Here is a 25820-nt window from a genome sequence, read left to right on the forward strand (position 1 = left end):
TTATGGTTACTTGGGGAGATAATTTAAATTTAGAGGAGACAAATGGCAAACTAGAAACTAAAAGCACTAAAACAAACTGCCCTTATAAAAGAGTTTCATAGTGTTTGTACAAAGTAATTGATCATACCTACATCTCTAATATAAAGTAACTAGAAATTTATTATTATTTTTAATTTGAAACATCTTGATACAAGCAAAGGTATGCTAACTATATACTTCACCATGCAGTAAAAGGATAGTGACTAATTTTATAATGAGCTGAAATGACTTATTTCAAGTGTTAGGCATAACTATGTATTTCTTAGAACCTACAAGATAACAGAATAATAATTTAATTTATCCAAAGTACCACTTAACACAGTATCTTATAACTAAGTGGACCAAGGCTCAAAGATGGTGGAGGGAGCCTTCTCAGTGCTAGATTGGTAGTACCAGTATTTGAAGAGGCAGCAGAAATAGTACTGTCTCAGGTTGAAGGTTTCTTATAAGTAGGCTAGGGCCAGTGGAAAGGCTATATCTTCAGCACTTGTTAGGAGTAATGGTGTTTCCTTTTCTGTTAGCAAAGGCCATTGTGAGAGGCAAGAATACCTTCTACCCACCCCCATCCTAAAAAGAACCTAGAGAGAAGTTGGCTCACTCAGAGAAGAGAGAAAGGAAATATTTTTTAGGACACATCAAGGAGAGGTCTATATCCTAGAATGTATATCTATATTTTTTACTACTTCAGGTAATAAAAGTTTCTGACAATGAACTCACTTTAATGGGACTATTGCCTAATCTATTTCTCTTTTCCTAATCAGGACCTTCCTTGACCTCCCACTGGTATTCTTTTCTATCTACACAATACCACAAGAGTATTCATTCCTGATTTTCCTCTTAACTACTTAGTCATTCCAACTCTCAGTGTTTATCTCTCTCACTTCTTTAGCAGCAGTCAAGTTCTATATCTATGGGTGTCCTAGTCCCCCATCCCTTTTCACACTAAATACTATCTCACTAGCCGATCTTATCAGCTTCCATAGGTTCATTTATTGTCTATAAGGAGATATGGCCCAGATGCATATGCAGAGAGCCCTTAGGCAAATTTGACTCCCCCTTAGGCAGACCAGGGTTCCAGCTTAAGCAGGTAGTGGCAGAGGCAGTTATGCTGGTACAGCCCCTCACTAGGCTTCATGTACCTCTAGAGGATTGGGAAGTGTCCACTTAGGTCAAGTGAGAAATGGCTGTACCTAGCTCTAGTATCTGCTAAGCTACTATTATGTTATTTCCAACTCCCTCTTGGACATCTTATGCTGGAGGTTCTGTAGAGATATCAAACTCACTTCAAAAGAGAAATTATTATCTTTCCTCTCAAAACCCCTCTAGCTCTGAAGTCCCTATTGTTATTAAGGGAAGCACTACCTTTTTAGTTCCCCAAGCCCTACTACTACAGTATCATAATCAACAACTCTCCCACACCCCACATAACCAATTTGTTATCAAATCTCATAGTTCTTAACCTTCAGGAACATCTCACCCATATATCACCTTCTCTATACTCAGACAAGCCCCTAGCTTAGATTCTCATCATCTTTCACCTAACTGCTAACTCATATACTGATTGGTCTATGTGTTAAATGAATTACAGCTATTCTTCTCTGATAGGTAGGGAATAACAGAAAAATTTAAAACCAAGTATATGACAGTACTAGAAAGTGAGCTCAGTTTCAAGGGATGATATAATATTCTAGCTATCAAGATATATCTACTATTGTAAGCCTATACTTTCTGAGAAAAGGAAGACCAATACTTTTCTAACTACTAGGTGATTCTAACCTTTATCTCCATCAAGACACTTTTTATCTACAAATTTTTAGACCAAATTTCCCCCACCTTTTATAGCTGGATAAATTAAACCACATATGAGTTTATGTGGCCAAAAGAATGGCACTGCTCATATAAGAATCTGGATTACGCATGGCTCAGAGAAGTCCATTATTACATTATCCTAAAATTTTTAACATTTTAACAACTATAACTTCAGTATTAGCCACATAATTCATTACTGTATCTGATTTTTTAGCATATAAGATTAACTACCACTGTTCAAATTCCTTTGATGTCATTTCTCTTTTCCCTTCCTACTTTTAATCATTTCAGATTTAATTAGCACCTTATTAACATCTTTGTGTGCTGAAGGAGACAGGTTAAGGTAATGGGGAAGAAAATTAAGAATGATGGCTATAAGGGGCAGCTGGGCAGCTCAGTGGATTGAGAGCCAGGCCTAGAGACGGGAGGTCCTAGGTTCAAATTTGAACTCAGACACTTCCCAGCTGTGTGACCCTGGACAAGTCACTTGACCCCCATTGCCTACCCTCCCTTACCACTTGTATTACACAGTATTGACTCCAAGATGGAAGGTAAGGATTTAAAAAAAAAATTGATAAAGACTAAGAAAAGAGTTCCTTTGTCAGATATCCCAAAAGAATCCCTTTAAATTTCTCCTTTCCCCCCTCTCTGAGACACTTACCAACAGGGATATTTGAAGTGGTCACTGCAGTAGCATGAGACGAATGAGAGGGCATGGTCATAGTGACAATTGTACTTGTGGGTGCTTGTGTGTGTGACACAGTTCCTGAAAAGGAAAAATAAATCTTAAACAACTATTTCTAAAATCCCCATATTTTCAAATTAGGGAGACATAGAGTAAAGACTCAAATAGAATTAAAATACCCACCTCACCCCAAAAGTAGTTAGGGAAAGGTCTACTAAAGAATGTAAACTTACCCTACCTTCCTAGTTTTTTGTTTTTGAAATTTAAAAAAAAAAATCATTTCCAAATTTCTCTCTTCCTTCCCTTTCTTTCCCCCTTTCCTATTATTTTTAAAGCAAGAATGGGGCTACCACTATAGAATATTGACATTACCGGCTGTAGTTGCTGAAGGAATGGTATTAGTAGCCAAAATGGGTGCCACAGTTGCTGCTGCCACTGGTGTACCACTACTGAAGATAGTCTTCTGTAGAAGAGTAAACAAAACAACATAGAATTGTGCTAATCAGGACTATTTTTTATTCTGTTCTAATTTAAAACCAAATAGACTCTAGGAATGGGCAGATCATGGCCAAGCACTTTTGGAGCCAAGATGTTAGATAGGGGTTCACCTTAAAAACTTTACCTGAGCCATGGTATGGAGCTGCTGTTTTGGTGTGCCGATAGCTGGATGTGATGGTAGTGTGATTCTGGTTGTTGCATCCCGTGACTGTGCAGGTCGCTGAATACTAATTGCTGCAGAAGGTGGGTGCTGGATAGACAAGGTTGGCCGACTAAAAGCACATAAGACATTATTTACAGACTACTCAAAGACAGGATTCATGGGCGTATCTCTTTAATGTGAGAGCTTTCAGACCTTTATATTTCCTCATTTAGGCTGTGTTGTTTTTTTCTTGATTTCTAAAGAATATATTTTAAATCACATCAAGTCTTTGACCCGGTAACTGAAATGAACATCCAACTAAATTACACTCTTCAAACTCACTGAAGTGTCATTAAAAAAATTATCCCAAAGAATCATGAATCATCTAAACTAAATTTTAGTCACCATTAACAGTGCATCTCCTAGATTCCTACTCCCCAGGATTGTTTTGAGAATAAGACAACTGCCATTTCCAAACCTTAAAGTGCAATGTAAATGCTAGCTATGATTATTCTTAAAAAGAGAAATAATTATCTTCATTAGCTTGATGGAGATTAAGTATTTTAATACTTTTGATTTACTACCATTTATATATTATAGCATTCAACTGCAATGCTACAAATGAAAAGATTCTTTGCAATAATATTTCATTCTTTATACTTACATTGTGTGCAGGGCATTACCATTCTCCTATCCCCTTACAAAAAGTGTCAAAATTTAAGACAGGTTCATTCATCAGTCTATAAGGTCTTTAAATTTGGTTGTTTTTACACAACAGGTTGGAGTCATTTCCGCTAGTTATCACAATGAAGAGCTAAATGTTTTATTTCTCATTGTCTCTGGTGAAAAATTAAATCAGGAACCCTCCCCCCAAATTACTAGTTTAAATGAAGCTTAGGATTATTGGTAGAGTTTGAATTCTATATACTCTAACTACCTATAACTAAAGTCGACTGTCTTTCAAACACTGTCTGTATATCAGCAGCATAGAGTACATATATTTCAGTCAAGATCAATGGTTTTTATTTTTGGGGAAATAATAGATAAATGTGAAATACAGGGGCAATGAAATGACACTAGCAATTTGCTGACCCTCCCAGTCCTCTCTTTTCTAAACTCACACTTAAATTGTTCCACTTCTGAAGGTAATATTCAAGTGCTTCAGTTTAGTCGTATAGTTTATAATAACTCCTAAATTTATTTAACAGAAGATTTACAACAATAATGTGAAGCTCAACTCATTAAAAATTCTTTCCTAAAGATACATAGCCAAAAGTTTTATGAATAAATTAGAACTAGGATTAGATTTCATAAATCCCATCATCAGCCACCGGATCACACATCACCTCCAAAAGTCCAACTCTAGTCTAGGAATAAAGTTAGAATACACAGTGATATACTTTTCTTATGATGATTCCTTTCATTATTTTTATCAAGACAAGCTCTCAAAGTACCGTAAAATACATTATTAGTCTCTTTCAATTTTATATCACTTGGTTTTCATGTTCCCCACTCACCTAAGGGTTGAATCAGTAGCATGAGCTGCTGTTGTTGTAATGACTGGAGACTGAGCTCTGGTGGCTGAAACAGTTGCTACCACAGCAGGAGGGATGGTATTTGAGGTGGTCACTGGGGGACGAGACTGTAAATAGGAGAAAAACAGGTCATTTTTAAAATTAAAAGTCAAATGAGAAATTTATAATGCTGTAGTTTATAGGGACAAGCTGAGAATTGTGATAGCTCAGAAAAACAATTATGTTTCTTGGCAAAGTTTGATGGGCACAATTCAGAAAGCATGAAGGAAATACTGATTTTTTGGGATGGTTAATGCATGGAACAGGATCATCAAAAGCCAGAAAATTTCAGAGGCTCGATTTTGTTTGGACAGAGTTTTATGCTCAAAATTCTAAATATAACCACAATAAAAATTTTCCTTTGCCACTCTTACAACTCAAGAGTTAGTCCCAAGATTAGTAATTTTCTTACTGTTTTCTCCTATACTGACATCCTATTGAGGAGTGTCATATTATGAGATTCTTTTCCAATAAACTCAGAGGATAGCTGGACAAAGCAAGCTGTTAGTCCTCAAGGCAGATTCCATTCTTCAAAAGGAAGAGAAAGGCCCAGGGTGGTTTACTACCTGCTGGACATTTCCATGTGGATGTCCAGCCATAGCTTTTAAATATTACATGTAAAAATATACCTATCCTTTTTATACCCCATATTCAGGTGGAGACTTTCTGATGTTTTATTTCTGATCAGTCACCCAAACTTGAATCCTTAAGAAGTCATGCTTAGGGGGCAGCTGGGTAGCTCAGTGGAGTGAGAGTCAGGCCTAGAGACAGGAGGTCCTAGGTTCAAACCCGGCTTCAGCCACTTCCCAGCTGTGTGACCCTGGGCAGGTCACTTGACCCCCATTGCCCACCCTTACCACTCTTCCACCTATGAGACAATACACCGAAGTACAAGGGTTAAAAAAAAAAAAAAAAAAAAAGTCATGCTTAATTTTTTCCCTCTCTCTGGAAGGTGGTGTGGAAAAGGAGAGGGGAGAGATGGAAAAGAAGAGGGAGAGGGAGAAAGAAAGGCAGGGGGAAGGGACAGAGAAAGGGAAAGGGGGAGAGAGGGAGACTGATTTGGAATCAGAGGACCTGGCCTTTGATACTAGTTCTGTAACTAACAACATGAGTGAGCTGGTACAAGTCCCTTAACTTCCCTAGCCTGTTTCCCTATCTATAAAATGAGGAGTTGGCTTGGATGACTTCTAAGGTCCCTTCTTGCTATAAACATTAAGCCCTATGATTTGTGCCCACAGAAATGATTCTCTGACAATGTTTCTTCAGTTTATCCCTTTTTTTATATTCTCATTGCCACTGCACTAATGCAGATCCTGATGTCTTCAAATGTTTATTTCCTCCTGATCTGCCTAGCTCTAATTTATCCTCCTAACAATTTATTTTACAAAGCAATCAGATTAATCCTCCCTAAAACAAGATTTTAAAGAATTAACACTGGGGGAGCGAGGTGGCATAGTGGATAGAGCAACAAGCCTGGAATTGGGAGGACCTGAGTTCAAATGTGGCCTTGAATACTTTCTAGCTGTGTGACCCTGGGCCATTAACTTAATCCCAATTCCCTAGCCCTCACCACTCTTCTGTCTTAGAACTGATACAAGACAGAATGAAAGGGTTAAAAAAAAAATTTTAAGCTTCTCAGAAGCTCAAAAAACTGAAATGAATTCCTCACTGCCCACAGAGTAAAATGAAAATTTATTTAGTCTTGTATAATCAATGGCCCAATTAACCCTTTCAATTTCATCACCTACTACTCTCTTATATGAATCTTTTCCTCTAGCTAACCTGGTTTACACTAGACTCCCATCTTATGCAGAGAACATGTTCTAAAGTCAACATACCAGGTGAAGTCAAAATTACTCGACAAAGTGTTGTTGAACACAAATTTTAAGCGATGAGGCCCTGCTACTGAGGGGATTAGAACAGCAAATGGTAGTGGGAATTGAGTGAATTACACTGACTCTATCTGGTGACTCAATTCTGAAGTTAGTTTAATTCCCTTTCTATTCAATTGTAAGTCTAATCCAATTTTTGTCTCATGAAGAAACTATTTTACTGTGGGAACTGGAGGAAAATTTGAATGCATTGTGTGAACCTAGCCCCTCATGGCAGGGAAGCTGGCTACTCTACCTGCTGCTAAGAGATCTTAACTAAGGACCTAGGTTATGTGGACCAGAAACTCAACTGGATCCAAACACTGGGACAAGCAATTTTCTTACACTTACACATTTCAAGCAAACCATACATCTAATGTGAAAACTGGCCATGTACTGGTCTATCAGATACTGTTTCTATGTTCCATTTATTTAATACAGACACTTTGGGGGAATAGGAATTATACTTGTTCACTCTCCCTGTCCTAATCTGGAAACTTCCTAATCTTTCCCCAGTTAGAAGTCAGATTGTATAATTTTGCATCCTAGTCAATTTTCTTTTATTAATCAACAATGGTTTTTTAAATTAATTTTTATTAGATTCTTTTTATTTTTAGTTTTAAACCTGTACTTTATCTTAATAACAACCCTAAGATAGAAGAGTGAGGGCTAGATAAATAGGATTAAATGACTTGCCCAGGGTGTTTCACAGCTATAGAGTGTTTGGGGTCAAATTTGAACCCAAGATCTCCTGACTCCAGACCTGGTACTCTTTCTCCACTGTGCTAACTAACTGTGCCTTTTTAATGCATAAAATCTGTCTTGCCCTGTAGTGCTAAGACTGAGGAAGGCTGCTGGTTCCTGCATATATTACTTTAAAAGCTAGGTTCTGGAAGGTTGAACCTTTTTTTCCCTTAGTCATTTAACCTTTCATCTGCCACACTACTCCTCAGTCACTCTCTCCTTCCTTTAAACTCTTCGGTCTTAGAAGGTAAACATTTTCGAGATCTTGTGCCCAAAATGCAACTTCAAGCTGCCTGTGAGCCCTTTGCATTACCCCAGATAGTGGAGGGAGGAAGTGCTCACTTTAGGCACATGGACAGAGGGGCAGGGCATGCCAAAAATGTCCTCGGGCACTGGGAAGAGGGGGAACACAGCAGCCCTATCTGTGCTGCCAGGGTACGCGGGCTACAACTTCACCAAAATGGGTCTATACTGTACTGACTCATATTGTTATTTAACTGTTTGTTTTTATGTCTTCTTCTACAACTAGAATGCAAATTCTTCAAGAATCAAAGACTACCCTTCACTCCTCTTCTTATTTCCTGGAGCCCCTTCCACCTAGTAGGGTCCTGACCATAAAGCATAATTACTCAATACATGTTTGTTGAAGAATTACCTCCCCTCCCCCAAGACCATCACCTGCCTGGATTGGCTGATGAATGATGTGTTGTACTGCTGGCTGAGCTGTAGCTGCATTTGGCAACTGTGAAGTTGGCCTCAGGACTGTGGTTACCTTAGAACTGGACATCACGGCGGCAGCAGCTGCACCTAAAATATGAAATTGCATCCATAACAAAATGATCTGCCATGTCTGACAAGCAATGAAAAGCCTAATTTTATCCACAGAAAAAGGGCACTAGAAAGAAGTTAATTAGGCTAAGTAACTTTTAGTTAACAGATAGCTAGGTGCTATAGTAAATACAGCACCTGGCCTGCAGTCAGGAAGAAGATCTGAGTTCAAATCTGGCCTCATCCACTTACTAGCTATGTGACCCTAGCAAGTCACTTACCCCTTATTTGCCACAGTTCCTCATATGCAAAATGGAGACTCATAGGAAAAGGAAATAGCAAACCACCCCAGGAAACGCCACGGACTATCTGTGGGGTCACATAGTTGGACATGACGGAACAACAACAAACCCTTGGTACTTAACGGATAGAATTAGCTAGTGTAATATAATAAAATATTTCTACTTTTCAAAAGATAAGCAATTAACTATTACTGATAGATGTCAGATCTATGATTTCACAGGTAGAGGAAAATCCCATATTGGGAAATTCCCTATGCTAATGTAAGCCATCACTTTTTCTATAATTTCTAGTCATAATTGCCTGTAGTGGCCTAGTAACTTAGAGTACTAAGAGTTTCTATTATTTGCTCGGTCCCAGAGGTAGGACTTGGACTCAAATCTTCCTGTCTAAGCCATAGCTTCCTCTACTGTTATGGATGTTTTCAAATTTGAAAAAAAAAAGTGTAACTGACAAAAAAAAATTTTACCCAACATATTTATGGCCCATTATAAATAAAACAGGCTCACAGAAATGTCTAAAAAATAAATTGTTTTTTTTTTGTTTCTATTCCATCATTTGTACTTTTTTGGATCGATGATCTGTTTTCAACTAAATTTATCTGCTACAGAAAGTGATTACAAAAGGAGCAGATATGATGATGAAAGTGATAAGATCCATTTAAATCAATCATGCTGATAATCTATGTAGACTTAATAAAGGAGTGAAAATATACCAAATATATACAACATTAAGTCATTCATTCATTTGAAACTTTAAGGTATATTCTTGGAATATGCAAGCAGGGGTATGCTAGGAATCTGGTATAATTCTGAATTTAATTTACATGCAAACTTACACAAATGTTGTGTGAAACATTATCTTTCAAATAAGTACTATGAGATACTTTGTACAATGCTCTATATACCTCTTTATTAAAATCTGGGACAAAAGCTGGAATAATTTACCTCGAGGTAAATGAGAAGCTCCAATATGAAGAGGGGGACCAGGAGCACTACTGCGAATGATGGACATCTGAACATTTGTGGTCATAATATGATGCAAATTGCTGGGGTGTCCCTGTAATAAAAAGAAAAGGAGTAATAAGGTATTCATAATGTGCTTGTTTAAAGCTTAGAAGCTGACTGTAAATCTTTTGTTGAAGGATTGCTTTTAGAAAGTAAAGGTCAAGTACTTTATGTAATTAGGGGCATAATAAGTGGTTTGGATGAATAACTTTTCTAATAACTCATCAATTGCTTCTGGCCTAGTTCATTAGTGAGATGCATGTAGATACATCTAAGGTGTGGCAGTTTTAAATATGCAATAATTTCTATTTCCAATGATGCTATTATATTTATTCTGGACAAACAAAATTTGTTTATGCCCTGACCACTTCTTTGCCAACTCTTCCTTAGTAATGAAGCCCTTCTAGACTCATTGGAGCATAACTATCAATGAGCAAGAATAAACAGACATAGCAAAATATGCCACTCATTTTTATATTTCCTTCTTCCTTGTACAGATAACATATGACTTAATATGGCATACTGGTACTCAATGAAGAGAAAAAATAGCTTTATCTTAATTTTGTAAAACAAGAGGAAAAACCTGTTGTCCACTGATTGTTGCCACAGGAATGGCTGAAGCTTGAGGGATGCTACTCTCCATCGTCACAGTCACCTGCCCTGGAACTTTGGGAGGGAGTGACAGGGTCGAAGGTGGAGCAGGAGCAATGGGACGGCTCGGCATGGTGGGCTTCAGAGGCGGCTACAAACAGAAATCATATCAATAATTTTTCAAGAAACATTCATCTTTTATCCAAGACCTTAAATCAAAAGCTATAAGGAAAGTCAGTTAATTTTAATTAGAATGTAAGACTAGGATATAGCCATTCCACTCTAACACAAGTTAGTAGGCAACTGGAATTGTCTGGAGTGACAGAGCCAAGGAAAGGGTATCCTCAAAAGTTAAAAAAAAAACAACCCTAAAATTCCAAAATGTTACCATATAATTGCCATTGATGTCAATCAATCAATAATTATTAATTGTTCAATATATGCCAGATATTATGTTAGGTGTTGAAAGACATGAAGCCTCTCTTTTTTCCCCTTTAAGAAGCTTTATTAGTCAAAGAATGTCATTATGCATAAATACAAGTAAAGTAGAGAGATGAGGCAGTTTCAGAGAATAGGGGATCTGGGAGATGAGAAACACAGAGAAGGGGTGCTGGAGACAAGTTCAGAAGATACTAAGACTCTTAAGAGAGTTCTGAGGAGGAAAGGCATTCCAGACATGGTGGCCACAAAATATAATCCTGGATTATTTCCACTACCTTCACTCCTATTTATGTGCTGCTGAACATAGCTGGAAAGAAGTCACAAAATTGCACTAATATGGCCCATTACAAATTTAAATTATCATAATTTCAACTGGACTCTCACTGTAGTAAGGCAATTCTTTTATATTGTTCTAATCAACTCTCTACTCTCCTCACTGCAGAGACTATTCCAAAACATTTTCATCTCTTCTTCTCAAACCTTCCCCCACCCTCTCAGAAGAGAATCTAATCTTATACTTTATCGAAAAAAGTGAGGCTATATGCTAAGAATTCTTTCTTTTCATCCTGTTTCATTTCATGCAGACACCATCCCTAATTCTAACTTCCTTCACCTTCCTTCATAAAGAGGTGGCCCTTCTCTTTACCAAGGAAACTTCTCGACATGATACTTCAAAGCCATCCAAATGTCCTGCTTCAGAAGCAGATAGGATTGTTGATGCCAGTGATGGCAAACCTTATAGAGACCTTGTGCCTTGCCCCTCCACTGAGTGCCGGATGTGCCCCCCCCCCCATATAGGGGAGGGAGGAAGTGCTACCATTGGGCTGCTAGGCAGAGGGATGGGAGAAGTGAGAAATTTTCTCAGCAAGTGTTGAGAGGGGGAGGGGAGTGACCTGAGTGCTCCGCTTCCCTCCAGTTCTGCCACCTGTGAGCTTCCTACCTTACCTTCTGTGCACTCCCATTGGGCTATTGGTAGAGAGGCAGGGGAGAGAGGGAGGGGAGCATCTCTGCCAGAGGCCCTCTGTTTTTTTAAGTAATGAACTGTGTATGTGTGTGTGTAGTGGGGGGGGGAGGGGGGGAAGAGGTTGCGCAGAAGTGCATGTGCCCACAGAGAGTACTCTGTGTGCCATCTTTGGCATGCATGTAGTAAGTTCACCATCACTGGTCTAAGCTATTATTCCCACTATCTCTCTAATTGTCAATCTCTGTAAATACTAGTTTCCTTCCCTGCTACCAACAAATATGTTTATGTCTCCCCCATCCTTAAAAAACCCTCACTTATCCTACTACCCAACTTGCTATCATCTGACATTTCTCTTCCCCTTCTTGGCTAACCTCCTAGAGAAAGCCTTGCACTTGGTTTTTCTACTTCCTCCCCTTTCATTAACTTCTAATCCCTCTGCTGCAAGGCATCCATCTTTATTATTCAACTGAAACTGCTCTCTCCAAAGTTACCAATGATCTCTTAATTGTCAAATCTAATGAGGTAGCTAGGTGGCACAATGGATATAGAACATTGGTCCTGAAGTCAGACTAAAGTAGAATTAAAATCTTGCCCCAAATTGATATTAGTTGTGTGACCCTGTGCAAGTGATGACTTTTCTATGTCTCTGTTTCTTCATCTGTAAAATGGAGATAATAATAGCATCTGCCTTCCAGTGTCATTTTAGATAAAAAATGAGATTTTTCAAGTGTTGTGCAAACCTTAAAGCACTAAATAAATGCTAGTTCTTATTAATGGTCTTTTATCAATCTTTATCTTGATTTTTTTCCCTTATAGTCATGACACTTTGAACATCATATCCTTCTGGATACTTTCTCCTCTTTAGTTTTCTGTGACAATATTCTATCTCAATTCTCCTATTTGTATAACCAATTCTTTTAAATTTCCTTTACTGCATTCTCATCTAAGTTATACCATAGGATGTCTTCCAAGGTTTCATACTGAGAGCCCTCTTCTCTTTTCCCTCTAGTACCCATGGATTCAATGATCATCTCTAAGTAGTTAATTCCCAAACCTATATATCTAGTCCTACTCACCACCATTCTCCTAGTCATCAAGGCTCACAGCCTAGATACCATTCTTGGATCTTCACTCTTACCTCTCACTCTTTCATATCAAATGGATCTTTACTCTTACCTCTCACTCTTTCATATCCCAATTAGTTGCCCAGTGCTGTCATTTCTATCTTTGGTATATCTCTGATTTATAATCCCTTCTCTTCTCTGACATTGCACTTTGGTGCAGACCCGTATCACCTTACTCCTAGATTGGTTCTGATTGGTCTCCCTGTGTCAGGTCTCTCCCCACTCTAGCTCATATAGAAGTTCTACCTTCTATAAGAAAACTTTGCCAGTTCTTAATCTCAGTGCCTTCCTTCTGAGATTATCTCTAACTTATCATGTCTATATCTTGATTAAGAATAGGGGATATTTTTTGCCTCTCTTTGAATCTCCAGTGCTTTAGCACATTGCCTGGTATACAAAGGTACTTAATAAAAGTTTACTGTCTTAACTTTCCTGAATTCCAGATCTACTTTGAATATTTTAAAGTGGATAGCATCTTGAATCCAAACAGAATTCTTCTTGCCAAAGCCCTCCCAAATGTGCTATTACAGTTGAGTATACCAACAACCTTTAACTCTTCACTTGAAATCATTCCACATATTTAATCTGTTGCCGAATCTTGTCATTTTTACCATCACAACATCTCTCAAACCTGGGAGCAATATCCTAACCCTTGCTCCCATGAAAGTCATTCTTGTTTTTCCTTTAAAAAGTATTGAAACTATTCTTAAGATCTTACTTAGGGGACCAAAGGTCTAGGATTTTGACATCATTTTCTGGTTGACTACAAAATAGCCCCAAGAAGCTGCATAGCAGACCATGACAAGCATCTCAAGCAAGGGAATTTGGCTTAGCTGCATCAATTCAAGATGCCTCAATGTTGTTTATGTCACATCTCCCCCTGCCCCAGGTTTAGTGGCTCCCTATTATCCTCTGAGATCAAGTAAAACGTTCTCTTTTTAGCACCTAAAGCTCATAGCAACTTGACCTCTTCCTACCTTTTCCAGTCTTTTTATATCCCTTACTTCTCTCTTATGTACCTTCGATCCAGTGACATGGACCTCTTTATTATTCCTGGAATCACAATCTCTGCTTCTGAACTATCTCCTATCCTTGCAATTGTCTACCTCTTGCCGCTTAGCTTTCCTGGCCTCAAATCCCACCTCATGGAAGAGGACTTCCCAACTCCTCCAATGAATGCCTTCCTCCTGAATTACTTTCTTTCAACTTTGTATGGGTATTAGATATAAATAGTTCTCTATATGGTATCCCCCATTTGACTATAAGCGACTTTTAGGCAAGGCAGCCATGTTTTCCCTTTCTTTGCTTATCTAGAGCTTTGTACACCTGGCATATAGTACATGCTTAATAAATGATTACTGACTGAGAGCCGACAGAGATAAAAGGGCTGGGATGAAGCTCTGATTACAGCCATAGTTAAAGAGTATAACATAGATGATGAACCACCAAGGGAACTGAGAAGAAACCAAGAGAGAGAACAGTGTCATAAAAATATAGAGATTAAGTATTCAGGAAGAGAGGGTGGTCAACAGTTTCAAATAATGGCCAGAAATCAAGATAATGAAATTAATTTCAAAATATATCATGGAAAAGTCCTAGTAAAAACCTAATGATGTATAACAGCCAAGTAGTACAAAAACCCCCGAACACAGCAGAGCAATCACAAAAAGTAGGAGATGATCATGAGGCCACTTGACTAAAGAAGCTGGTCTTTCATCAGGTTACGGCTCAATATGAAATTTGAACCTTTCCTTTGGGTTACCTTCATCAGTCCCTCTGAAAATGAAAGCGGTACTGCTGGAGTCAGATGTGCTGGTGGGGCTGTGACGGTGACCGGAGCCCCTGAGGATACTGCATGGTGGGGAGGCAACATTTGGACCTGTGGATAAGGTCGCACCACAACTGGCTCTTGCTTTTCTTCACGAGACTGTAAAGAACTACTGGAGCCCAGGTGCTCCCTGGGAGTGACTTCTGAATCTCGATTAGATTCATCATTAACTAATAAAGACATAAAAGGTTAAAATTAGTTTTCTGTAGTATCAACATTATATTTTCTTTAAGTCAATGATTATTGTTACACAAGTCCAATTAGGTTTGAGGACTGACAATTAGCTCAGTTCCTAGACGAATCGAAATAAGCACAGAAATTTGCTCTTTTCACTCTAACAATAATAACTTAACAAGATTATTATACTTATATTTTTCAGTTTTACCTGTTTTGAAATTTCTACATCATTGGGATTTGTTACTTAGGAAATCTTCTTTCATAGTTAAAACTATGAGAGAAATGGCTTCCTGGCTTAAAGCCCATTACAGTAACATTCAATCTTAAGAGGTGGGTGGGAAATGATTGCAGTGTAAAGACAAAAGGCATAAATAAAACATATTTAAAAGAATTTTTATATCATACACAATCAATAATGCAAACATAAAGAACAGTAAGGAGTAGACAAATTCTGAGTAGTCTTTTTTGTTTGTTTTTTTAACCCTTATCTTCCATCTTAGAATCAATACTGTGTATTGGTTCCAAGGCAGAAGAGTGGTAAGGGCTAGACAATGGGGGTTAAGGACACAAAGCTAGGAAGCATCTGAGGCCAGATTTCAACCTAGGACCTCTGGGCCTGGCTCTCAATCTACTGAGCCATCCAGCTGCCCCCCTCTGACTTTATGACTTACCCTTGGTCTCAGAGAACAGATACTGAAACATCTCTCCTGCCTTCTCTTAGTGGGAATGTGAGGGACTCTAGGAGTCAAATGATGTGCATTCAATGTCTATTGTGGTCACTTTATAGATTAGTTTTGTTTCCCTTTTTGTTGTTACAAAGGAGTATTCAGAGTGTGTGTGTGTGTATATGCATATGTGTACATATGCTCTATATCCAACAATGAGATGAAAATAAAACAAGTACAATTTATTTTTTAAAAATAATATACCGTAAAAAAACTGTACCAGTAACAAATTTCTTAGTCTACATGTAAAATAAGAAACCAGGAGAATCTATGCAGGAGGAAAGAGTTCATCTGAATGTATTACTGTATTATATTCATGAAGAGCTCCAGAATTATTATAGAAAAAAATAAGAATGCTATAAATTACACAAAATCTATTTGACAAAATGGAAGTTGATTCTCTTAAGGCAGGACTTAATATTTTCCTATTTTTATTCTTTAATCTTTAACTCTCTTAGTAATTTTATATTCTGCTATTTTAAATTTTGTATCCAATTACACCTAAATAACACCTGCATAAAGTATTATAAAGCCAAAGTGCTCTACTTATGATGTTCAAAGCTTCTAATAACTTGTACATTAACTACTGTAATAGCTAATGCTTAAGGAGTGATTTATAAGTACTTTACACATAATAAAAGCATTTATGCCCATACTATCTCCTATGATCTGATCCTCACAACAATGCTGTGAAGCATTTTACAGATGAGGGAACAGAGGTTGAAAAGTTATATGACTTGAACAAAGCCACAAAGCTGATAAGTAATAATGCAGGTTTTTCTGATTCAAATCTGGTACCCTAATCACTGCACTACACTGTCATATTTCAAAAGTACAAGATAAAAAAACTATAATGAAGCTGAAAAAGATACTGAGAAGGGAAACAAAAAAGAAACAAGAGGACGGCAATTTCCACATATAGAGTAAAAATGACAACCTTTAATATAGAAAGATGCAGGCTGATTAAAATCTAAAATCACGCCATGGATAAGGCAGGTAAACAAAGATACATTTGACAAATTCCCAGATCCTAGAAAAAGGGAAAATGCCCTGAAACTCTTTTAAAAGGTAGTTTTAGAACGTAGTCATTCAACAAATATTTATTAAATGCTTACTGCATAGGCTATGGGAAGTATAAAAATCTACAAACCACATTTATTGTCCTCAAGAAGGTTATTAATTTTAAAATGTAATGGAATAATTACTGCTTCATAAGAAATTATAAAAGAGAGGTTTGCAGAGAAACTTGTGAAAACATATGAACTGACACAGAATGAAGCTAACAGTTTACACAATAACAATACTTTTTAAAAAGCACAGTTTGGAAAGACTTAAGAACTCTGATCAATGGAATGATCAACCAACCACACAACTCCACAATAATGAATATTCCATCCATCTCCCAGCACAGAAAACAAGCGACTAAAGGACTGGAACAAGACATATATATTTGGGACATGGACAATGCAGAAATTTATTCTGCTTGATCAGACATGTTTGTTATGCCAGTTTTGTTTTCTTTTTTTAATGGGAGAAGACCAGTGATAGTTTGCCAAAAAAGAATCTTTGAAACAATTTTTATATTCATAAAAGAGAATAAAAAAAAAAAACCCAACAGACCAGCAGGCAATTTTGAAAGTTACATGTTGTATTTATTATATATGCTTAAAAGAAAAAACAAGCTGTACCTGGGGAATTGCAGTTTCATATCCTCATTTATTTTGCATATGATTATTTTATTTGATGTTTGTTCAGTTCATAATAAAAAAGTAAAGTTTATAATTTAGTAAGGGAGCTATGATATACAAAATAATTACAATACAAATATATTATAAGTGGCTTAAGCCTAGGGACAAGGGAATTCCCAAGGGAAGTTAACACCCTCAGCGACGGTGCTGAGTGGACAGGATGATGAGAGGACAGTTTCATAGACCACTATATCTTGCTGACTACAGACCAGACTATGCTTCACATCTCATGCAGCTAATCCAACCCAGCCATGCTCCCAAATGACAACAGTGTGTATCCTTATTCTTTCCAATTCTTACTCTAGGAATATCAATCAAATCAATACTATGGTTGCCTCTGGAAAGAGTCTGCCCTTTCTACAGGATGTGCTATAACTTAGTTATTACATTATTACAATTTATGGTATCTGCAAAAAGGGGAAGAAAACACACCTTAATATTTCTTCTTTGGGGCCAATTTTGTTCATTATAATTTCAAAGCATACATTTTTATTGTTTTGTTGTTCTTTCTAATTATACAGTTGTAGTCATTGCATAAAATGTTTTCCTGCTTCTGCATATGCCTTTTTGCATCAATTCATACCTTTCTCATGGTGCTCTGTATTCATATATTGTTTCTTACAATGCTGCAACATTTCATTACATTCATGTACCATGATTTCTCTAACTATTCCTCAGCAGAAACCCATTCACTTTTATTGTATTTTTTTATAAAACCCTTACCTTCCGTCTTGGAGTCAATACTGTGTATTGGCTCCAAGGCAGAAGAGTGGTAAGGGTAGGCAATGGGGGTCAAGTGACTTGCCCAGGGTCACACAGCTGGGAAGTGTCTGAGGCCAGATTTGAACCTAGGACCTCCCGTCTCTAGGCCTGGCTCTCAATCCACTGAGCTACCCAGCTGCCCCCTAACCCATTCACTTTTAAAAAATGTTTTCTTTTCCCAATTATGTGTAATAACAATTTTCAACATGTTTTCTGAAATTATAACATCCAAATTGTCTCCCTTCCTCTCTTTCCTCCACACTCCTGAAGATGGTAAGCAATTTGACCTAGGTTGTACATGTATGATCCTGCAAAGCATATTTCTATATTGGTAATTATGGGAGAATATTCATATTAAAAACCAAAACCCCAAAATAAAATAAAGTGAAAAATTGAGTGCTTTGATCAGCATTCAGAGTCAATCAGTTCTTTCTCTGGGAGTATATAGCATTCTTTGTCATAAGTCCTACAGAATTATCCCAGATCATTGTATCACTGAAAATCACTAAATTGGTCATCATACACTACTGCTGTTACTGTGTAGTGTTTTCCTGGTTCTACTTATTTCACTTTGCATCAGTTCATGTACGTCTTTCTAACTTTTTCTGAAATTGTTCAGTTCATTGTTTCTTACAGCACAATAGTTATTCCATAATCATCATATACCACAATTTGTTGGGTCATTCCCAATTTTTGTACAAATAGGAACTTTTTCTGTTTTTGTTCTCCTTGGGATACAGTTGTAGTAGTGATATTACTAGATCAAAGAGTATATAGTTTTATAGCCTTCTGGACATAGTTCCAAATTATCCTCCAAAAAGGTGTGATCAGTTCACAGCTCCATCAATAATATATCAGTGTTCATTTTGCCATCTCCCCTCCAACATTTATCACTTTACAGTCATATTAGCAAAACAGATAGGTGTGAGGTAGTACACCTCAGAGTTGTTTTAATTTTTATTTCTCTAGTCAATAGTGCTTTAGAACATTTTTATATGATTATTGCTAGCTTTGAATTCATCTAAAAACTGCTTGTTCATATCTTTGGACCATTTTTCAATTGGGGAAAAGTTGTATTCTTATAAATTTGACTTAGTTCTCTGTGGATTTGAGAAATGAGGAATTTCCAGAGAAATTTGCTATAAAAATCTTTTCCCAGTTTATTATTTCCCTTCTAATCTTGGTTACATTAGTTTTGTTTGTGCAAACTCTTTTAAATTTAACATAATCTGACAGGCAAACTATTCCTTGATCCCTTAATCTGCTTATGGTATCACCCTTTATGTCTGAATCATATACTCACTTTGACCTTATTTTGGTAGAGTATGAGATATTACTAGTCTATATCTAGTATCTGCTATACTGTTTTCCAGTTTTTCCAATAATTTTTTGTCAAATAGTGAATTCTTGTCCCAAAAACTAAGATCTTTGGGTCTATTAAACACTAGATTGCTATGGCCATTTATCACTGTATACATTATATATCTAAACTATTCCACTGATCTACCATTCTACTTCTTAGCTAGTACCAGAATGTTTTGATGATTAATCCACTCATTTTTTGAAACCCTTACCTTCTGTCTTGGAGCCTCAAGGCAGAAGAGTGGTTTGAGCCTTCTAAGCAATGGGGGTCAAGTGACTTGCCCAGGGTCACACAGCTAGGAATTGTCTGAGGTCAAATTTGAACCTAGGACTTCCCATCTCTAGGCCTGGGTCTCAATCCACTGAGCCACCCAGCTGCTCCCTCCATTCACTTTTGAAAAGGCACTGTTTGTTAGAAAGTTTTTTCTTATGTAGAATCTAAATCTACCATTCCAACTTCTATCTACAGCTACTAGTTCTGCCCTCTAGTACAAGAGAGAATAAATCTAATCTTTCTTCTTATGATATCCTTTCAAATATTTAAGAGACTTCTAGTATGTTCTTTTTATGATTTTTCTTCTATACAACTCCAGTTCCTTTGACCAATCTTAAATATAGTATGGTATGTTCTAGAGCTCCCTCATCATACTGGCTTACATTTCCTCATAAAGTACCTTTTACAAACAGTGCCTCTAGAAATGAACACAATACTTTCCTATATTGTTAGACAAGGGTAGACTACAGTAGGACTATCCCCTTACCTGTATTAATGCACTAAGATGGTGCACTTTATTATTTCTGCTTCCACAATATTATCCCTTCTAGATTATAAAGTCTTTAAAGGAAGAAGTGTGGCTTATTCATTTCTGCCTCTAAAACAGTGTCTTGTACTTTGTACTCATTTAACAAGGATTGGTTTAATTAATATGTATGTGCTGCTGAATCAAACTGTTTTCACCTTGGGCAAGAAATAAACCCCCTAAGCATCACTTTCTTTATCTGCAAAATGGAGATAATAACTGCTTTGCTCATTTCAGAGACTTAGTATCAAATGGGATAACACATGCAGAACGGTTTTGTGAACATAAAGTTATACAGAAATGTAAACTGTTACGTATTTAAAATCTCGGTAAGTTTGGAAATGTGAGCTGGCCCCTAGGATATCAGGACTACAAAGAGATAAGATGTATAACTGCCACACCACTCTGGAAACCCTTTTTTTTAGTTAGTAACTTGAAGAATAAACAGAATCTTACCTTTATGCATGTATACTCTAAGTAACAAAGGCAATTTGTTCCTTACAGCTCAAAAACAGATTTCTATCAGGTAAAACATTGCCTAAAATCCCCTCACCATGCAAAGAAAAGGGAGGTTCATCATTGAACATATTACTGCTAAGTGTAAAGCTTTCTGCACACAGCAGGCACTCATATCTTTGTTGAACTATGTTCTTTGATGCATAGTTAATGTGAGTTTTTCACTAATTATCTTTATAAGAAAGGCTTATCATTTTTTACATGTACAAGTATCCTTTCTATGGTTATTTGCAATTTCCTATACTATATCCATTCATTCTAGGCATATTCACTTAGGAAGAGATACTTAATTCACACAAACATATTAAAAGAAATGGACTCAGTAATTTCTGCAATTTACCTACATAATTTTGTAAATAAAATTAACTCTAAATGAAGCACTAGGCAATAGCTAGTAGTATTTGTTAGTGATAAAATACTCATCAGTCACTTCCAAGTTAGTGTGAAAAATGTCCTAAAATTACATTGGGATATAAATATGAATTCAGGTTTAGGGAGAAATGACTATTTCCATCTACTAATTTTTTATAGGCAGTAAGTTTTAGGTTTTATCTTCTATGAAAGGCCTAGTTCCATATGGAATAGCATGACTGATAACAAAGAGACAAAATATCCCCACTGGAAAGAAAAGGGTACCCTCATCCACTTCTGTAACACCAATATTTTGACCTGCTTTCACGTGGAACTTAAATGGTAAAGAGGAAGATATCACTTCAGAGAAAAAAAAGGCTCCTATTTGGAAGGGAACCTAGCTAAGGAATCCTCTTCCTTATATTACTCCTATAACACTCAATAATCCCACCAACTAGACAACACTCATTACACACAGGCAGACCTCAATTCAAGAAGTCAGACTGACATACATCCCTTACTGTTGAAGCACTCAATATCTGCCATGTAGCATAGGCTAAATTTTCTCTAAAAGGCAGGGAATTTGAGTAGTCTAGAGCAGTGATGGGCCAGATGTGGCCCCCTGAAATGTTCTATCTGGCTGTGTGACATTATTCCTAATCTGACGAATATAATGAGTAGGATACAAAGCAATGAAACTTCGAAAGAGTTGCCTTAGAAACAGACTGACAGATGAGCATTTCCTTTCCTTTGGCCCCCTCTTTAAAAAGTTTGCCCATCACTGGTCTAGAGGGTTATGGTGCAACATTCTGGTTGTCTAGGGTCTAAAAAGCCAACTCATAGAGTCAGAGCCTTTCAGCCCTGGCACATGTACTAAAGCTGTGCATTATATCTAAGAGACTCAGTTGATCAGATCCCTTTCCTTGGAGAACAAGGAAGAAAGACTTATCTAGCCAAACCAGAAGGCTTATGCTTGCTATTCTTCTGATTTTATGTCTAAATAGACCTTCTTTTGTTAACTTTAAGTGGTCTGTAAGGGGTTCATTTTATTCTGATCAGGCCTGTTACAATACTTATATCCAAGAAACCACCCAAGCTGATGGAGCTAGGTGAGTGGTCACAAACATTTTCTCAGCTGCTGTTGGGACCTTCTTCCTCTCTCTTTCCTTTATCACTGCAGACCCACCTAATGCCACAATTTCTTTTTCACTCTTCATTTCTCAGCTGACTCCAATGCCAAGACTAGGAGAGAAGTGGGTAAATCTCCTACAGTCAATGTTTCCATTTCTGCTGTGGTTACCTAATCCTAAAACCTCATAGGAAGCTGTGTGACCCTGGGCAAGTCACTTGACCCCCATTGCCCACCCTTACCAATCTTCCACCTATGAGACAATACACCGAAGTACAAGGGTTTAAAAAAAAAAAAAAAACCTCATAGGAAGCACTGCCAGCCTCTGTCCCATCTATCTGTGGTGAATCTCATCCCTCAACCTAGAAAAGCCTCTTATTCTTATGATAAAATGTCTAGAAGAGTGAGTCTAACTGTTCTCTTTTCATATCAATGAACCTTATTTCAGTCAGCAGAAGACATACACTTTACTGGTAAAGCAACATGGAATACTGGAGAAAACTCTCATCTAAGAATGAGAAGACTTTGATTCTAGTCTTAGGCTTGTTAGTAATTAGTTAAATGACTGTGGGCATGTTTTTTTAATTCCCTGGGGCTGTTTTCTCATGTGTAAAATAAAGTGATCAGCTTACAGATAAAGGTGGTAGATTGAGGCAGATGAGGTAGTATAAAGATAGTGCTAGACATGGAAGTTAGGAAGACCTGAGTTCAAAACCTGCCTCAATTATTTAATAACCATGTGATCCCAGGTAAATCACTTAACTTCTCTCAGCCTAAGTTTCCTCATCTGTAAAATGGCAATAATAATAGCACCTACCTCTTAGCATTGTTGTGAGGATAAACATCAAATTAGCTAAAAATATATAAAGCACTTTACAAATAGATACATGTTTGTTTTGTTCTTATTGTAATTATATTATAATTCCCTCTTGGATACCTTTTAGTACTAAACTTTTATACTTTAGTATCATGTACCTGAAACTTAAATCTTTCTCCAGGGAATCTAATATCTGTTTTGTGTTTTAGTAATTAAAAAAATACCCTCAGAAAGTTTGTAGACATGCTTTGCAAATAGTAGAATAAAGGAGTGTTATTCCTTAACAGGCCAGAGGAGGAGCAGGGAGGGGGGTAAGGAATCAGGTGGGAATAAAAGAATCAAGGTAACAACAAGCCAGTCTGGATTAAAAAGTGTTCTAAGGGGTCTCTTCTGGCCAGAGTACTTTACACTCAACCTCCTCCCGGGGCCATTGTTCTTATTCTTTATTCTTAATCTCAGAAGTCACCCTGATGGCACTTCTGCTCTAGGCCATGAGAACCATCACCAGCAGCTTGGAGTTGAGGGATCTCTTCATGCCCAAGCTCAACAGATGGGAGGAGAGGAAGCAAAGAGTCTACAATCTCATCATACAAACTTCACCAGATATATTCCTGGTATTCAGTATGGAACGATGAATCCAATAGAAACACTGTAATAAAAGGTGACTACCTCTTATATTACTATTAATACAATTCTATAGAACAGTTATTATAAATTAAATAGGCTTCTAAAGGATGGCCTGAGAACTTAAAATTTTTTTTTATTATTAACAAAAATCTATTTTTTATTCCCCCCTCACTAAAAAAAGAAATAAACAAAACCCTTGTGGTAAATATGCATAATTAAACAATACCAATTCCAGAATTAGCCATGTCCAAAGAAATAGATATCTCAATACACCATGTCTACCATCTATCTATCAGGAGATGGGTAGCAATTTTCATTATCTGTCCAGAAAACTTAACACTACTGCTATGGGAAAATATTTTTTTGAATTCCAAAATAATTATTTATAGGCAAATTTCTAGAACACCTAGAAGTTGAGAGATTGCCTGTATTACCTAAAGTTATAGTTGTTGTAACCTATTCCCAGCCAGAGTTCAAATTTCTAGAAAGGAGGACTCTTAGATATCTGTTATACTTCCATATGGTAGTATATGCTGAATCAATTTTCTTAGGCTTGAAAAAACCTGGAGACTATTCAACTATCTTCATGTCTATCAAGAATGTATGAAAAGAAGAGATAAAACAGATGGCACAAAGTTTAGTTTGCTACCAAAGGCTCAGCTCAGGGACCATCTCCTCAATGAAACCCCACCTGATTCCTCCCACCCTGCACCCACCCCCATAAGTAAATGCTCTCTCTCTCCTCAATTTGCCTTTATTGTACTTATTTGTGTACATGCTTTATTCCCCAAGGCAGAATGTAAGCTCAATGAGGGTAAGTACTGTTTTGTCTTTGTATCCTCAGTACATATCTGACGATGTGCCTGATTCCTCTATTTTTTAACCTGACATGTGATTTTAATTATGTGAAGTATTAACTTTACCAATGCAAATTAGCACACCTCTTCTCAGACTTTTAGAAAATTGCCCAGGGCACTGAGAGGTTAATTGTTTTGTTCATGGTTACACAGCCAGCAAGTGTCAGATGTAGGACTTAGTGCCCCAAGGCTGATTCTTTATTCTTTGTATCATTATGTCCCTCCTATTTGGCAAAAATTAAGCATTTCATAAATGTTTCTGGAATTGAATTTGAACTGGGGCCTGTAAATTTTGTATATTTCAATTAATTACAAATGACACAATATTGATGATGACAGCATTTCTATAGTGCTTTTGCAAAATGCTTTAAATGTTATCATATTGGATGCTCAAAACAACTCTAAAGTATTATGATTATCCCTATTTTACAAATAAGGAAACCGAGGCACATAGAAGTTAAGTGATTTGCCCAAGGCCACAGAGCTAGTGTCTGAGGTTGGGTTTAAACTTAGGCCTTCCAGACTGTACTCTCCACATAGCATCACCTAGCTGGAGAATTTGCCTAATTCTGAACACTAAAACCAGCAAGTTTATAAAGGCAAACAAGAGAACACTTAAAGATAGCCTTACCTGTGGCTGTTGGGTTAATAAGCCCTGTTGATGCACTGTTGGAAATTTGTGAAGGAGCTTGACCAAGCCCTGTAGAAGGAGCTCCTGAACGAGGAAACTGTTGAGAACTCATTTCTACCTGTAAAATATAGTCAAAATATTATAATCTAATCTTAAGATACATCTTACGGATGTTACATATTTTATACTTGATGTTACTAATGTTTAAAGCCTTAAGATGGCATTACTGTACTTGTTATAATAACTAAAGTTATCTCAACTAGACAAAACAGCAGATGAAAAACTAAGTAATCTTCAAATGGAAAATGCTATCTGAATTTCTATAACAGCATGTAGAAAAATGCTAACAAATGATTCTAGACTATTTGTTTGTTTGCTTTTAAACCCTTGCCTACTGTGTATTGGTTCTAAGGCAGAAGAGTGGTAAGGGCTAAGCAATGGGGGTCAAGTGACTTGCTCAGGATCACACAGCTAAGTAGTATCTGAGGTCACATTTGAATCCAGGACTTCCCGTCTCTAGGCCTGGCTCTCAATCCACTGAGGCACCAGCTGCCCCCTACTCTAGTCCATTTGTGACCATTTTATTGTTCAGTCATTTTAGTCATGTCTGACTCTTGCAAAGATATTAGAGTTGTTTGCTATTTCCTTCTCCAGCTCATTTTATAGATGAGGAAACGGAAGCAAAGAGTGATAAGTGATTTGCTCAGGATCACACAGCTAATGTTTGAGGCTGGATACGAACTCCAAACCTAGCACTAGCTGCCCATGGATAAGTTTATGATTTATCTTTCAACAAATCATGATATGGTAACATTTTTCTCATCATAGGAAGATTAAAAAGGAATCTAAAAGGCCTATCTATTCTGGGGCATGTTTGAAAAGAAACTATGATAAAATTCTGTAGGAAGCATTTAGAACTATTCTTTTTTTTTT

The 25820-nt window shown here is 37.1% G+C and overlaps 1 protein-coding gene across 4 annotated transcripts in view; it reads right to left on the reverse strand.

Moving 5' to 3' along the window:
• The window catches only part of SAP130 (Sin3A associated protein 130), a 51398-nt gene extending 26393 nt beyond the window's left edge, over window positions 1–25005 (reverse strand). For 3 of the 4 annotated variants that reach the window (XM_044669976.1, XM_044669975.1, XM_044669974.1), the window contains exons 1-9: window positions 24888–24999; window positions 14320–14555; window positions 10021–10179; window positions 9378–9489; window positions 8045–8169; window positions 4691–4815; window positions 3156–3303; window positions 2906–2996; window positions 2510–2614 (exon numbers count right to left, since the gene is read on the reverse strand). In XM_044669976.1, coding sequence (XP_044525911.1) covers window positions 2510–2614; window positions 2906–2996; window positions 3156–3303; window positions 4691–4815; window positions 8045–8169; window positions 9378–9489; window positions 10021–10179; window positions 14320–14555; window positions 24888–24999 — 1213 coding nt within the window. Of the gene's footprint in view, window positions 1–2509; window positions 2615–2905; window positions 2997–3155; window positions 3304–4690; window positions 4816–8044; window positions 8170–9377; window positions 9490–10020; window positions 10180–14319; window positions 14556–24887 lie in introns of all 4 variants that reach the window. The other variant, XM_044669977.1, reaches the window with a different exon arrangement.
• Window positions 25006–25820: the final 815 nt, after the last annotated feature.

This window comes from Gracilinanus agilis, chromosome 3 (genome assembly GCF_016433145.1).
Source record: "Gracilinanus agilis isolate LMUSP501 chromosome 3, AgileGrace, whole genome shotgun sequence".
Classification (NCBI taxonomy): Eukaryota; Metazoa; Chordata; class Mammalia; order Didelphimorphia; family Didelphidae; genus Gracilinanus; species Gracilinanus agilis.